This window comes from Peromyscus californicus, unplaced genomic scaffold (assembly GCF_007827085.1).
Source record: "Peromyscus californicus insignis strain IS unplaced genomic scaffold, ASM782708v3 Scaffold_21__1_contigs__length_65335640, whole genome shotgun sequence".
Taxonomy (NCBI): domain Eukaryota; kingdom Metazoa; phylum Chordata; class Mammalia; order Rodentia; family Cricetidae; genus Peromyscus; species Peromyscus californicus.
Window position 1 is genome coordinate 32496871 of NW_026294514.1, and position 16641 is coordinate 32513511.

General features: G+C 43.2%; 1 protein-coding gene and 1 pseudogene across 2 annotated transcripts in view; one reads left to right on the forward strand and one right to left on the reverse strand.

The window, feature by feature from the left end:
• The first annotated feature begins 618 nt into the window (after window positions 1-618).
• Window positions 619-14178, forward strand: LOC128117748 (ATP synthase subunit d, mitochondrial-like; annotated as a pseudogene).
• The window catches only part of Serpine2 (serpin family E member 2), a 63893-nt gene continuing 61215 nt past the window's right edge, over window positions 13964-16641 (reverse strand). For both annotated transcript variants that reach the window (XM_052749992.1, XM_052749993.1), the window contains 2 exons: window positions 16192-16275; window positions 13964-14584 (listed from right to left, as the gene is read on the reverse strand). In XM_052749992.1, the coding sequence (XP_052605952.1) occupies window positions 14547-14584; window positions 16192-16275 (122 nt within the window). In that variant the 3' untranslated portion in view covers window positions 13964-14546. The remainder of the gene's footprint in view (window positions 14585-16191; window positions 16276-16641) is intronic.

Genomic DNA, 16641 nt, shown 5'->3' on the forward strand with positions numbered 1-16641 from the left:
TTGAAGTTGATTTTGGCCAATTTGAGCCCCAGAAAAGTAACAGAAGAGATCAGGGGTTTTGTTCACCCAGCGCCCTCCTGGCCTAGGCATCATGGGCTGGCTGCCCCTACCAACGGTGGTAAATCCTGCTGGCTGGCCTTTTTCCTTGGTCTAGTGTGCTAACGGTAGTTCAGGTTGTTGCTGGATGGCTGTCTCCAGGTTCTTGGTGTTTGTCCAGTAATGAAGTAAAAGCCCACACTGATTGCAGGAGTTGCAGTGAAATTTTATTTAAAGCAATAGAAAAGCTCCAAATATCCTGCAGGGAGAGGGAAGATTCTCAGTAGCTATGATTATTGTTTGGGGCTTTCCCTTATGGGGTCTAAGAGGAGGAGGGGAGTTCCTAAGGGGCGTATTTGGGTGTATTGTATGGAGAGGGGTGTGTGTGCATAGTTCATGTAGGTAAAGGAGGTAGACTGCCAAGTGTATTATGAGGAGAGGGAGTTGTTCATAGTCTACCCAAGTAGAATCAGGTTGACTTTCTTGTCTCAAGTGTGTCCAGTAAGTTCTTGGGTCTGTTTTCCCTGATAGTATTTTATTTATTTATTTATTTATTTTTGGTTTTTTGAGACAGGGTTTCTCTGTGTAGCTTTGCGCCTTTCCTGGAACTCACTCTGTAGCCCAGGCTACAGAGATCCACCTGCCTCTGCCTCCCAAGTGCTGGGATTAAAGGCATGCACCACCACCGCCTGGCCCCTGATAGGATTTTAATATGCCAATGTGTCCCTATTGTCTTCATTCTCCCCCAATAAATTATACAATGGTGAATTTCCTGCTTGCAGGAATAAGCCATTTATCACCATGGTGGTGCCAGACAGATGGTGCCATTCATGTGTTTGCACAGGTACACATCCTCCGTCCTCAAAATGGAGTCAAGAGCTGGTTGTAAAATTGTCTCTCAGGACCTGCAGTTCAGAGCACTTAATACTATTTGTAGGTGTTGGGTTCCCAGCACCATGTGCTGGCTCACAACCTTCTGTAACATGAGGTGACTGATGCCCTCTTCTGGCCTCCATGAGCACTGCATGCATGTTGTGCACATATATGCATCTTATACACAAAGTTAAGTCAATACATCTTTTAAAGTAATGGAGAATGGAGTCTATCAGGACCAAGCAGTCTTTGAAACTTTCACCCAGTGTGGGGTAATTTACAGCAGGATGCAGCCTGATCTCAGCAGGACCGCTGCCTCATCACCAGCTTCCAGGGTTACCGCCTGTATCTCCAGTGTGTGAAAAACATAGGTAAAGAGGAGGGAAGTAGGAGTGAACTTTCCGGTGCAATAGGGAGGGGAGGAAGGTCAAGGTGGAAGGGGAGGAAGGTCAAGGTGGAAGGGGAGGAAGGTCAAGGTGGAAGGGGAGGAAGGTCAAGGTGGAAGGGGAGGAAGGTCAAGGTGGAAGGGGAGGAAGGTCAAGGTGGGGCTTTGTTGGGCCCCACTGAGAGAAAGAAACCCATTTCCACCTGAAATAGCACAGCTGTTCTAATAGCTTTAACTCCTTTCCTTTCTTTTTAATCTGCCCCATTACTTGATTTGGGGGTGGGGGCAGTTAAAAAATAGAATCTGAAATGTATCTCTGGCCTTGGGTGGAGACATGACTTTCTGCACTGCCCTAAAGGTTACTATCTAGCAGGGAACTCTGAAAGGGCAAAGACACTAAGTCTCCCCCTTAAGGGTTCATTTCAAAGGGCCTGTTGATCATGTGAACTGGAAAACACACTTGAGGGAAACTGTTCCAGACACCAGAAAATACAGTATATGGCAACTTAGACATGTAGGTCATCATAGTGGTCTCATGAGCCAATCACCTGAGAGTATTTTCCTCTACAGTAGACCCTTTGGTCATTCATTGTACGCTCACCCTTGACAGTGTTTCATGTTATTCTGTAATAATCCCTGTCTGTCTTCTACACGAAGCCCCGTGTTTCTTCTGAATTCATTTGACAGAGATCACAAGGCTAGGGGATGACTGCAGGCCTGAGCTGGATCACAGTACCAGCTTGACCCTGATTCACAAAGCCTTGAGTGTGTGTGTTTCTGGCCTCTCCAGGGCTGCCCCCTTGAAAACAAGAGCAAGAGTTCCCAGGCCTATGATGAAATAGTCTACCCAGCATTCATTCTGAAGCTAGAAAGAAACGCCTCTGAGATGAGAGACAATATATTGTGAAGCCTTGGTCTGCGTAGAGCGAGGAAGCGCCTGAGACAGGGGAGCGGGCAGCTGTTTGAACAGTCACTGCCAGTGACACCTCAACCCACCTGGAAAAGGAAAGCCTCCTGTTGAGACTGAAGGGCAAGGTGGAACTTGGGTCTTGTGTGAAAGACACAATGTCGTCACAAGTAAGAGAGACTGTTTCCAGAGAGCGCTTGAGAGGCATCTAGTCAGCTAAATCAGTAGTTTTTATAAAATGTTGATTATTCTTTTGCTTGTTGAATCTCATTCGTGGCCAACGCTTGCCTGGACCTCTCATCTTTCTAGTTCACCGTTTCTGTTTTTTCTTTTTGTTGTTGTTGCTGGTTTTTTTTTGGTTTTGTTTTGTTTTTAATTTTAGTTTTTTCAGCTTTAACTTCAGTTTCAGTTAGATGCAAAGATAACAGACCAAACCCAGTGCAGACGTCATTTGTGTTGTCATCCATGAGTCAGCTTCATCCGAGCATCTCAATAAAACCATGGAGTCAGTTTTGCCATGAAACACAAGACAACGAGCATGTCCAACACGAGCCCAGCTCGTGTGAAATGCCAGACTCTTTAGAACCTGTTGCAGGTTTCTTTAGGTAAGCATTCTTCTTAGTCTTTGGTGAATTCACTGGCAAACTCAGTAATCCTTTTCTCTCAAGAGTTGTGTGGGAAATGCAGTTTCGGACTTCTCTTGCTCAGGCTGAGAACTCTCTGTGTTGTCTACAGCAGTGCCTGGGGACCTAGCTGAATTCCTACGTTCATTCACCTTGCTTTTCTTTGAGAACGGGATGTTGGAGGTCTCTGTTCCCTTGGGCTGATAGGATTACCTGTCTCTAACTTCATCGTGATTCCATGCGCATGCTAAACAGCATGACTTCCAGTGCCTTGACAGGAGATGGCTGTGGAGGTGACTAGAGAGCATAAACAATAAAACATGGCTACTCCTGCCCTTTTTGTAGCCTTCTATTTCTTTACTCTGGAACCTCCCAGTCCCTAGGGATGCAGAGTTGGTTTTTTAGTTTACCTCCACTTGCTTGCTATTGAGCGAATTCAGAGAAAGGAAAAAAGGAACCAGTTTGGGGGCAAAAACTGGCTTGTGACACTTCCTTCAGCTTTCAAGCTGAATATAGGAGTATAGGTTTATATAAGGAACAAATGTAGCTTTAGTACATAAAATAGTCTACTTAAAAATACCCATATTTTTCATAAGGAATATGGTTTCAACACATTTTTAAGTAAAATCTTTGAACTCAAATTGTTAGGCTATATTTATTTTAAATCTTTTTTAAAACCACTAAAATGTGATGATGGGCTGGAATGGAGAGAGATCAGCATATTCCCACAGTTCCATTTGAAATCGCTTAAAATTTGGAATCAATCTCTGTACAAGTTTTACCCTATAAGAGTAAACTTTATACATGGTACGTGGGCTGGAGGAACATGTGGGCTATAAGGATGGTGAGCGGAGCATGTGACTAAGTACATCCAATGGTCATCGGGAATGCTAGCTTTTGACCAATGCTTTATCCACATTGTAAAGGTAACCATAAGAACATAAGGGAATTACTGAGCTGTAAAGACATTGTTGGTTTGGCACTGAAAAAGGAGTCATCCATTATGCTTTAACTCTCCTGTTTTTTTTTTTCACTCTATATTTTAAGATCACAAGATCTTAAGCCAAAAATGGAAGATCGAACATTTAGGATAACACAGGATAATGTAAACCATGTTATTTTAAATTCAAACTGTATTTTACTATATGCATCTACAAAATGGAGACAATTATTCTCAAAGTGTTACCTAGCCACAAGAGAATGTACTAGGAATGATATAGTTCCGGTTAAGAAAGGAACAAACCAAGAGCTGTTTTTGTAGTCCTGGACTGATTCTGACCACAAGATGGTGCTCCATCCCTACAGCACAGCTTAGGATGTCACACACCTAGTGGATACTGCTGTCCTCCTCTTAGGAAAGAAAGGGTGTATCTCGAATATTATTAAAGGACCTGCCTTAATAATATTCTTCCCAGGGGCCCAGAAGAGAAACTACGAACAGCGAGATTTATTTTCGGGAAATGAGTCTAAGTACACCAAGTTCTTAGTCCGTCTACTTTATTCCTCTGAGATAAAATCCTATCTATACAGCTTCAGGTCTGTTCTTGTGCCTAGTTCCTTTCTTGCCTGATTTCTCTCTACCTTTATCTGCTGTCCCCTCTAAGTTCTATCTTAATTCTCTCATCTTAATTCTGCCTCATCTAGGTTCTTCTCATCTCGTTCTTACCCATCTGGCTCTTCCTCATCTTCCACCTTGTCTTCAAGTTCTCTAGTCAAAGTCCACCTTATCCTTCTCAGTTCTCCCTCCTCAAGTTCTTTAGGGTATTCAGTTATAAACCCAAGCCATAGCAATCCTCCCCCTCCAGCTACATTACCAGGCTTGAATTCCTACAGGGAATTACAGGCAGGAAAGAATTTTCCTCAGGCAGTGACCGTCAGGCTTTCTTTTACAACCCAAAGGGAGTGGTTAAAGGAGGAGGTCAACTGAGAGCTAATATCAGTTAGTATATCAAAAAGGGAATTTATGTGCTCAAATTACATTCCTAGAAGTGGTTAGGTAAGAAGTTAGGAGTCTATAATGTTAGTAAGGCTGTATAAGAAAGGAGGGTCTCAGTTTAAATTGCACAAGAAATAAAGCTATCCGCCTGACCTAGGAGACAGATGTTGTTTCTACAAGGGTGTTATCTTAGTTTAGGAGATCGTTTGGCCTTGGATGCTTGATAGGTATTTTAGATAAATACACTGTTAGGAGTTCTTGGAAGAACAAAGCATACAAGAAAATCATCGTAGGAACCAGCTAATATTGTTGGTTAAGTGGTGGCACTTGTGGCTGGCGGCGGCCATGCCAAGGGAGGAGAGTGCTGGAGGAGAGTCACGAGCCATAGTTACCTTTCTAGAGCTTTATTGGGAGAGAGAGGGAGAGACAGAGACAGAGACAGAGAAAGGAAGAGAAAGAGAAACCTCGAGGAGGGAAGAGAACGGAAGGAGAGAGTGTGGAAAAGAGAGAACGCACAGCGGGCACGCCCGCTTTTTAGGCTGGGACGCCGTAGCAGGCTGGTGACGTAATTAAGGACATAATCCTTACAAATATATCTACAAAAGTTAAAATATCACCAAGACTTCTTAAGCCATGGCTTGACCTTTGGAAAAGTCCTTGACTTTTCCAGGTAGTAGCTTTTGTGATAGTAGCTGATTCCATTACATTTTTCCTGCAGCTTGCAGAAGGCATATGTGTATATGGCATATGATTATGTGACATGACTTTCCCAGGCCCCACACAGCTTTATAATTCTCTGAAAATGTCTGCCTGAGCTAGCCCACTTCCTGCTGCTTCTCAGGATGCTGTAGTTAGGAATTTGATATGTGCATACTTCACCTCTGATGCCAAGATATGAGTGTTTGGTTTTTCATTCCCACTTTCCCTGGGAAAAGGGAAAATAGTAGAGATGCTGAAAATAAAAATTTTTAAAGATTTTTTTAACCCTTTATTACTATAAGGATTATGTCCTTAATTACATCACCAGCCTGTGATGGTGTCCCAGCCTAAAAAGCGGGTGTGCCCTCTGTGCGTTCTCTTCCTTTCTGCACTCTCTCCTTCCGTTCTCTTCCCTCCGCATGGTCTCTCTGTTTCTCTCTCTCTCTCTCTCTCTCTCTCTCTCTCTCTCTCTCTCTCTCTCTCTCTTCCTCACCCCCTCTCCCAATAATGCTCTAGAAAGGTAACCATGGCTTATGATTCTTCCGATCAGCACTCTCTTCTGCTGGTATGGCTGCCGCAGGGGGCAGCCAGCCAGGAGCGCCGCAGTGTAACCAACAATTACTACTTGAAAAGGCACTCAAACATCCTGCAACTGGCGGTGTACCATCCAGGCCTGCATCCTGATGTCCACTGTTTCCAGTTCCTTTTACAGATATCCTGTACCATCTTTCCAATCCTCAGTTTGTGAAGACCTACAGCCCTTGTAGTTGAAGACCTAAGAGCTGTGGCTCTTGACTTGGGGTGTGAGACCACACGAAGTCCGTGGCTCTCAGCAGAATACTGAGGACGGCTTGATTTATTACCTTGCAAACTAATGCCACCCCTGCCCTGCCACCAGAAGAAAATCCAAGCCATCAAAATCTTCAGGCCAGGCATGGCAGTGTATGATTGTCATCACAGCACCTAGAAAGTAGAAGCTGGAGGATCGGAGTTCAAGGCCAGCTCTGGCAATACAAGCTGGAGGTCTGTCAACTCTGGAAGACTCCAACTTCCTCCCCACTCTGTAGTCCCCCTGTCAAAAATCTTAATCACAAACCACAAACTGGGTGTGGTGAATGGAATCACAGCACTCAGAATGAGAAAGGCTGAGGCTAGAAGGTCACAAGTTTAAGGCCAGCCTTAGCTACAAAGTGAGACCCTATTTCAAAACAATTAAGTTAAACAACTCACAGCCATAGGCACTTTCATACTCATGAAAAAGAAATGCTCAAGTGGTGTTTGGTTTCCACTGGTACTTGTGTATTCAGCTGCCTGTCATTCACTAACAATACAAAATTAATGACTTAAGAAAAATGTTCTTGGAGAAAAAATAATTGAGAAAACGAAAAACTTACCATCCCTGCCATTGAGGAAAGACCTGCATGACTTGATTATTCAAAGAAACTTTTTGCCAGGATCGTGGTACATTAAAATTGCAAAGTGGTCTAATGAGTTTAATCTATTCTGGTTCTTTCTCTGCACAAGAGAGGAGTCATGAGGTCATTTGCAGATGGAGAAAGGTTATTTATTTCTAGCCTCGAGAACAGCTTGCTGAAGATGTTTCCTCTACACAAGCCCCTTCACATCAAGGCAGCATGTCACTGAAGCCCTGGAGACACTTAACAGAGACCTATGGCTAATGAGACAAAGGTAGAGAATGCTTAGCTGACAGACTTGATAGAGATGTTCATGGGGAGCCTGATAGGTGGTCACTGGATTCAGTTCTTGGCTCTAGGACAGGTGTCACATTCAGGAAGGGCTGTTCCTATATTCAGTTAATTACATTTGCAAGCATTAGTCAGCAGTGTTCTTGGTATGATGGAAAACAGTGATTTCTATCCTGCTTCTCATTTAAATCACATCTGTATCTTTCCTCAAGACTCAACAGAGAAGACAAGAGTAATTTGACAAATGCTGGAGGGGATGTAGGTTGATGGGATTGCAAATAGGTCCAGCCACTCTGGAAATCAGTGTGGAGAATTCTCAAGAAGTTAAAAACAGATCTACCATATGATCTTGCTATACCATTTCTGAGCATATGCCCAAAGGACTCAACATCCTACTCCACAGATTACTTGCTCAGCCATGTCCATTGCTGCTCTGTCACCATAGCTAAGAAATGAAGACCATGTCCTTCACTTGGTGAATGGATAGTAAAAATGTGGTACATGTACGCTATGGATACCATTCAGCTGTAGAGAAAATGAACTCAGGAACAGGTAACTGTATGTAAGTGGATGGAACGAGAAAACCATAGTGAGTAAGGAAACCCAGACCCAGGAAGACAAACGTTGCATATCCTCTCATCTGAGGTTCCTAGCTCCCAGTCTTCAGATGTGAATATAATATATACCCTAGACTAACTTCAGAAACCAGGAAAAAAAAAAGACTATTGTGGGGGCAGGGAGAAGCGATAGAGGAGGAATAGCAGAATATGTGATCTAAAGGGGGAAATGGGGAGGTTAATTGGGGATGGAATGGAAATGAATATAGGAGGAGGGTAAAATAATAGGATGTCTGAAAAAGTTATGAGGAATCATATTGTTACCTAAAAATACGTATAATACATAGAACTCAACATATCCATACATATACACATATATTATTTATTCATTTATTTTTGAGACGGGGTTTCTCCGTGTAGCTCTGGCTGTCCTGGAACTCTCTCTGTAGGCCAGGCTGGCCTCAAACTCAGAGATCCACCTGCGTCTGCCTCCCAAGTGCTGGGCCTAAAGGCCTGTGCCACCATGCCCAGCTGCATATGTAGTTTAAATGAAATGTTTCTATCTGGGCATACCTTGGCAGTAACCAACAGCTCTCTAATTGAACTTAAGACTCACTCAATCAGAGGCAAATTTCACCTGGTACTGGAAACCTAGCCAACAACCTAGAGATCCATGAATTCATGGATCTTGGAGAATCTAAAACTTCCACTTTACTAAACTATCATAATCCTCAAATACACTCTAAATATTTTCCTAATACCCACAGAGAAGTGTAGACCTCAGGCCTCATCAAGGGAACTTCTTTTTGCAGCAGCTGGAGCCCATTACAGAAAACCACAACCAAACAAAATGCAGAGCTATGAAACCCTGTCACAATTGACATGTCTACAACACAACTCCTGCACCTAAGCCTCAAAGATCGCTGTGGAAGATGGAGCAGGTTATTAGGAGCCAAAGGAACAGGAAGTTTGCTATGATATTGTGTCTCCTAGAGATGTCAGAGAAGCTACGTCCATGAAGACTCAACAACAGGGCTGCCTAAACATGACCTGAATGAGGAGGACATCAACAGACATGCTAATGTCAGAGGAAAGCTCAACTCCAGACAAAGAACAGGCAGCTAAGGAATGCTGACAGTGGGAAGCAAGTCTTCCCTAGAGAAGAGCACACCAACTGGTTATCCAATACCAAATGGTCAGTCCTGAAACCTGCATACAAGTAACATTATACAGACCAAGCAGGTTGTATTTATATATTTAGGAACACACACACACACACACACACCCCAACACAGACACTTAAAGAAAAAAAAAAGGCAATAAATCTGAAAGAGAGCAAGGAGAGTGGGTGGCCTGTGGAGGGTTTGAAGGGAAGACAGGGAAGGAGGAAATGATGTAATTATAACATCAAAAGATTATAAAAATACTTTTTAAAAAAGTACAGTAATTTGGGACTCTCCAGAGAATGCTTTGTGGGCTGTTGTGGTGGTGATATATTGTATATCCTAATAAATTTTCCTGAAGATCAAAGAACAGAACAAGCCACTAGATTAAACATAGAAGCCAGGCAGTGGTGGCACACACCTTTAATCCTAGCACTTAGGAGGCAGAGATCCATTTGGATCTCTGTCAGTTCAAAGCCACTCTGGACTACATGAGATTGACTCAGACTAGGAGAGAAACAGAGCCAGGCAGTGGTGGCACACACCTTTAATTCCAATACTTGGGAGTCATACGCCTTTAATCCCAGCACTAGGGAAGTTGAGACAGGAAATGATATGGGTGGGCGGAGAAACGTATATAAGGAGTGAGGAAAGCTTTTCAGGCTGAGAACTAGAGGTAAGAGGTGGCTTGTTCCTTTGTCTCTCTGATCTTTCAGCATCCACCCCAATATCAGGCTCCTGATTTTTTTGTTTGTTTTTTAATAAAAAGACCATTTAGCAATTCGTGTTATAGGCTGTAGACCCAACTGCTTGTAGCGTGCCTGCCTAGTATGCACAAAGCCCCAGTACCCCATAAATGGAGCATGGTGGTCCACGGCTGTAATCTCAGCAATAGTGAGGCAGAGGCAATAGGTCTAGAAGTAAAGTTATCCTCAGCTACATAGAGTTTGAGGCCACATGAGATCCTGTCTCAAAAAGAACAGCAATGGCTATCCACTTTGTGGCATTTTCAAGTGGATTCTCAGTAGGCGGAGGGCACACTATTTCAGCAATCACATTAAACTGAGGACTCAACTTCCATTCTTTACTGCTGGAGACAGTGGTCTGCCAGGGTCGGTGAAGGATCCCAAGATGGCTGGGTGTAAATTTGCTCTAAAAGCCATTGATTGGGTAGTTTTTGTGGAGATTATACCCTGAAACCAAAAGACAATTGGAAATTCCCTAAAGTCCTGGAATGAGACCCTCCATACTAGGTTGGCTAATGTGTCTGAGAAACCACCAGTGATTGACTGGGCTTATTACAGGACCAATGTGGCCAAGGCTGGTTTGGTGGATGAATTTGGAAAGAAGTATAATGCCCCGAAGATTCCAGTGCCTGACAATAAATACACAGCCCTGGTGGACAGTGAGGAAAAGGAGGAGAGGATATGAAGAACTGCTGCATTTGTGTCTGAATCCCAGGCCAGGATCTGGCAATATGAGATGCAGCTGGATATTTGAGACACAGGTGGAGAAAATAAAGAACATTGTCCCCTTTGATCAGATGACCATTGACGACTTGAATGAAATCTTCCCAGAAACCAAGCTGGACAAGAAGAAGTACTCGTACTGGCCTCATCAGCCCATCGAGAACCTGTGAAACAGGCCAGGAGGGAGCGCCAGCCCTTCATTCTAAAACTCTGGACATTAAAATAAAGCATTTACATAGAAAAAAAAAACCCCACAACTGAGGACTCAACTATCACCCAAAGCTTAGCCAGATCTCATCTCTCCCAGAAGTCACTGTTGATGGGTCCTTGAAGGGAGTGTTTGGTGCTCTGTTGACTCAACTGAATCACTGAAGTTCTTCAGACCCTTCATGTGAAGCTCAGGCGTCACCCAGTTCATTTTTTCAGAAAAACAAAGGGACAGGCATAAAGGACACTCCCTTGAACCCTTTTGTAAAGTTCTGGGTGACTGGAAATTTTTTTCCGGGTGACCTGTCATTATTTCCTTTATGGGACAGATACTGATAGGCCAGTAAGACATCATAGCAGCTGGCGTATCTGGGTCACTGTCTGCTCTCATTTCCCAGCATCTCAGGAAAAATTGAAAGTCCCCATCTCATTAAGTGACAGAAGAGTGATTTCACTGGCAGTTGGCTCCATTTCCTCCTAGGTCTACCATTTTGTTACTTTAAGAAAATTGCAGCCTGCCTCCTGCTCAAACTCAGTGTGGCATCTAATCTATGGTAAATCATTCGCTCAACCATGTCTACAGAGTAAAAGTAGTCTCTCACAGGCCTGTAATTTTCCTAGCAGTGTCCATATCTTACATTTATCCCAGTTTCCCTCCAGGAAAAGAGCTTTCAGAAAATTGGTATTTTTGAAGACACGGCCTGCAGACTGATTGGCTTAACTATATCACAAGGTAAAAGGTATGCATTAAAAAAAGATGAGAGGAACATTTCTTCTCTGGTCCGGGGGATTGCAAAGAGATTTGATTCCAAAATCAGCCAGGAGCCGAGTGTAGGTGTTGAGTAGAGGAAGGGTAGAGATGGCAGAGTTGGGAGAACTAAGGGCGACGAGGGTAGCCTGGTACCTCGATGCCATGACTTCCCAAGTTCTGTGCATTACTGACCTTTGAAACTTTACCAGACACTTGGAAATTTCAAGTAACCAGTGAAGTATGAGCAACATATTCATCTCTATACTATACACTAGAGCCACTCCAGTATCCAGCAAACTCTCTGATCCTTTTAGGAAGGAGCTTTGTAAGGGAAGAGTTGGGAGTCCAGGGACTCTGTAGACCTTGGACATCTCTCTCTTGGACTCATCTCCATTTTGTCCTGCTTCTGTATATCATAAATGTACTTGAAACAGGCAAGTACTTTGCTATGCCAAGACTGTGTCTGTCCATGCCAAGGTTTGGGAAAAGGACTCCCCAGCATTTGATACCTGGTAGACACCTGTGAGGCTTAAGTGTCAACCTGCCTGGAACAAAAGATGGATGCCCATGGAGGTGGTAAAGCACTGTTTCTGGGTTTGTCTCTGGGGGTGCTTCCAGAAGACTGGCACTTGGATCAGTGGACAAAGGAAGACCCACCTTCACTTAAGGTGGGAGGTCATCATCCCATCCATGGAGAGGAAGCCAGAACAATGCAAGAAAGGCAACATTTCCTCTCCTCTGGAGGTGGGAGCCCATCTCCTGACTGGACATTCTTGCTCCAGCTTCTCAGGCCCTTGGCCTCTGACAGAGTTCTATCATGGTTCCTTCACTGCTCAGGCCTCAGATTGAGCTGTGTGGCCATTCTTTGGTTTTCCAGCTTACAGATGGTATACTGCGAGAATCCTGGCCTTCATAACTATAGGTAACAATTCCTGTAACAAACTCCCTCTTGTGTGTCTCTATCTGCATTTACTAGTCCTTCCCCAGAAAACTCCAATACAAAACAGGACTTGAGTAAATAACAAGTAGATGAAGGCAGGTTATAATTCTCATTTCATTGCCACTGGTACAATTGTTCTGACCATTTTTTTAAAAAAGGTTTATTTATTATGTATATAGTGTCCTGCCTGCATGTATGTCTGCAAACCAGAAGAGGGTGCCAGATCTCATTACAGATGGTTGTGAGCCACCATGTGGGTGCTGGGAATTGAACTCAGGACCTCTGGAAGAGCAGCCAGTGCCATCTCTCCAGCCCCAGCATTATTGTTTTAAGTAATTCATAATATATTACTGACTCACAGCAGAATAAAACCCAGTAAGACTGGATCTAATAGGCATTAATAACAAGGAGCATGTTTGCTAGAATGTGACTTGAGGGGATTATTCAAAATAGGTTTTTGGTATTTGCTTCCTTTTCTTCTGTGGTTTCAAATACACATAATTAAGCACTTGCAAGCAACATAGTTTAGTTCACTTTACAAGTAACAATTATTGTATCTAACAAGAAGGTCAAATAGTGCTAAATATGATTGACATTTTGATGTAGCATAAATTGTGGAGTTTCTGGGCTTAAAAAGTAATAAATTCTTTTTTTTTTTGGTTTTTCGAGACAGGGTTTCTCTGTGTAGCTTTGCGCCTTTCCTGGAACTCGCTTTGGAGACCAGGCTGGCCTCGAACTCACAGAGATCCACCTGGCTCTGCCTCCTGAGTGCTGGGATTAAAGGCGTGCGCCACCACCGCCCGGCAGTAATAAATTCTTAAGTTTTGATAAGAAGTGCTTTCGATGGTCTTAAATTTTTTAAATTACACTTGTTATTTGGAGGTGTTTGTGTGCAAGTTACAGTGTGCATGTGGAGGTCAGAACATATGGGAATCAGTTCTTCCATCACATGGGTCCTGGGGATTGAACTCAGGTCCATCAGGCTTGGCAGCAAGTTCCTCTACCTGCTGACCCATCTTGCTGCTTCAAAGTTTTCAACTGTTATGACGACAGGCTGTACAATTCTTCGAGACACTCATTGTAAAAGCTCCCGTAAATGGTAACATAATTGTGATGTTCAAATTCAACGTGAAAAAGTATCCCCCTTACATGAAACAAAAATTGTCAATTCAAACAGAAACCCCTCTAGCCAGTCCCCGAAACCAAAACATGCACTGCTGCTTAGATTTTCAAAAGACAGAAATCTCCAGATATTTCTTTCTATACTTTATGGAGTGCTTGTCTGTGGAGAATCCTCAGCTACTGCTCAAGTGAAGTGCAGCTGAGGCTAGAGCTGGGATTACCATCAGAGTCACTGCTGGAAGAGCTCTATAAACTGAGAGGCATTGAGGCAAGGAACAGCAATTGCTTGTCAGATGGCAAGAAAAAGGACAGAAACAGCCCAGGAGCTTTGAAGCTCCTACAAGCTGCCGAGGCACAAAGGCTTACCATAAGAGGTCGAAGTAAGGTTTTTGAAAAGGCTGTTTCTTTTGATGTCATTTTTCAAACAGAGAAATGGCTTCTTCTTCTCTTTTTTTTTTTTTTTTTTTTTACTACTCGTAACACTTTATTTTTTTACTTTATACAAAATACAAAAAGAACGCCAATCCGAAGAGTACAGACCAGTAGTGACGGGCACGTGGCTTGACAGCAAATTGTGTCTAGCAAGACATTAGTTTTCCAACTGGATTTTAGTGAATACATGCATTATATAAAAGAACAATAACAACAACAAAACAGCACACGAAGAGGCTACAGCTTTCGCTAGTTCCACCCCTTACCACCTTCAAGCCTTTGGGTGGAAGTGAGGGAAAAAGAATTAAAAAGGCAAATGATATTTTTTTTCCCATAAAAACGATAAAATGTCCCCCCCCCCCCCTGTCACACTGATTAAACTTCTCCTGGAAAGTCACACATATAAACAAAAACGGAACAAAAATCCTGAACTGGATAGACAGCAAATACTCAAGGGGGTTGTTAATCTAGGTAACTGATCAGTAGTTTAAGGAAATCTTTTAGACATCTTGAAGCCCTCCTGTTCATTCTTCACTACAGCATCCCAGCCATCCTGCCCTTTCTTCTGACACAGCCCTGACCAGAAACACTTGCGTCACTGAACTGTTGCTATGAACCAGTTTCAAAAAAGAAAGCAGTGTACAAAAATATTTAACAGAACTATGAAAGATGTGGGGGAGGGAGTCTTTCTTCAGAACTGAGTCGTCTTCTGCTTTGCGTGGGTTTCTTTTGTCTAATCTTCAGGGCTTGTTTATCTGCCCCAGGAACAAAATAGCACCTACAGGGTTAAAGAGAGATAACATTGGACTCCTTAAAAATGAATTCACGGTGCAAAATGGATGGTGCTGCATGCCGGGGAGGGAAAGCTCTTGCTCGTCTGTGCCATTCCATAGAACTTTCTCAAAGGGTAGAAATAGTCTCTACTTTCACTGTGCTATAATGGTACCCACCCACTACTCCAATGTGGTGGCTGCATTGAGGACAGTGTGACCAAGAAGTTGACATTTTAATTACCATTTTAATGAAAGTTTAGGTTAAGTAGCCACAAATGGACTCATGAGCTCTGACATACAACATGCAAAACCAGATATAAAAGAATAAGGAACTACACCTTCTGATTAAAGTAATAGCAAATGATAAAACCTATTAGCACCCACAGTGTATGGATGTGAAGCCAACCTTTCCACAAAGGCAGCTTTATACTTCATAATTAAATAAAAAGAGGGAGACTGTTACTATCCTTATTTTACTTAAAAAAAAAATCTATGATTTTCATTTATTTCTTTGTGTGTGTCTGCATGAGCTTGTGTGCACTGAATGTATGTAGGTGCCTACAGAGGCCAGAGGGCATCAGATCACCTGGAACTGAAGTGACAGGCAGTTGTAAGATGTCTGATGTGGGCTCTAGAAATAGAACCCAGATCCTCTGCAAGAGCAGAAAGCACCCTTAACTGCTGAGCCATCTCTCCAGCCCTACTATCTCTACACCCCCCCCGCCCCGTTACTTATCTTTTTTAAAACATTATTTTTTAATTAAGAAAAATTTTCATACAATATATTTTGACCATTTCTTCTTAAAAGATGAACTCAGTGGGCTGGCAAGATGGTTAAGTAGGTAAAGGATTTGCCATGTAACCACGAGGACCTGAGTTCAATCCCCAGCATCCACATAAAAAGCCAAATATGGTGGTGTATGCTTATAGTTTATAATCTCACAGAGACAAGGAGGGTTCCTGGGGCTGGCAGGCCAGCCTAGCCTAATCTTCAGGTCCCAGGTCCCTATCTAAGCAACAACAGAAACCAGGGTAGATGGTACCTAAGGAATGACAGCCAACTTAGGCCTCTGCCCTTCATACATGCATATATGTGCACATGTGTCCATACAGCTGCCCCCACACACTACACATATACACACCACACACACACACACACACACACACACACACACACACACATACACACACTACACATATACCTCCCCCACCCCGAAGCTAAAGATCAGAGCCCAGTTTAAGGAATGAACTGTGGGGCTAAGATCAATTGCATGGACAATTCCCAAGGCATTATATTATTGAAGACAGAGTGTGTTGCAAAAATTGAAGGGATTTTTAAAACTATGAAGGGTGTGCCGAACCTTCTTATATGTTAAAAACCACTACCTTCCTCCAAACCTACAATCCGGGCAATATTCAAAAGACCCCATCAAACTCTGTAAGACAGACTTGATTTTCCTTCCTCTTTAACGAGGGTGGTTATAGTATCCATAGTGTCTCCTGCAGCTGACATGAAGAAATGGAGTAAGGGCCACACGGATGGGGACAACTGTAATTGGAGAGCACTTGTCTGAGGATGGAGAGCCAGGGGTGAAACAGAAGAACCACTCACCTGTGGGATTATGTCGGATGAAAAACAGGAAAGGCCTGTCTACTATGAACCAGGGGGGCGATGACCTTGCAATTAGGATTGCAGCTGTGGAAAGAAGAAGATGTGTTAGCCAATCAGCAGCAGGCCAGTGACTGCACTCCCAGATGCTGGTGTCCCCTAAGCTGGCATGCTCTAATGGTCTCAACAGTCACCATTGACTGAACACTGGGCTGGGCTTTTCACGGTTACTGTCTCCTTTATTCTGTAAAAGCCCCATCTTCACAATAAATGTACTTAGTCCTCATGGGCTTATGAGGACTAGATGACATAAAACACATTACAGCTCTCAGGACAGAAGACTGCCACCAAATGGGCATCCAATGCATATTGGCTGTTATTATAAGCTATTTTTACTCATGCCATCTGCCATGGTGATAAAGCCTCTGGACCTCTTTAACCTACCCACATCCT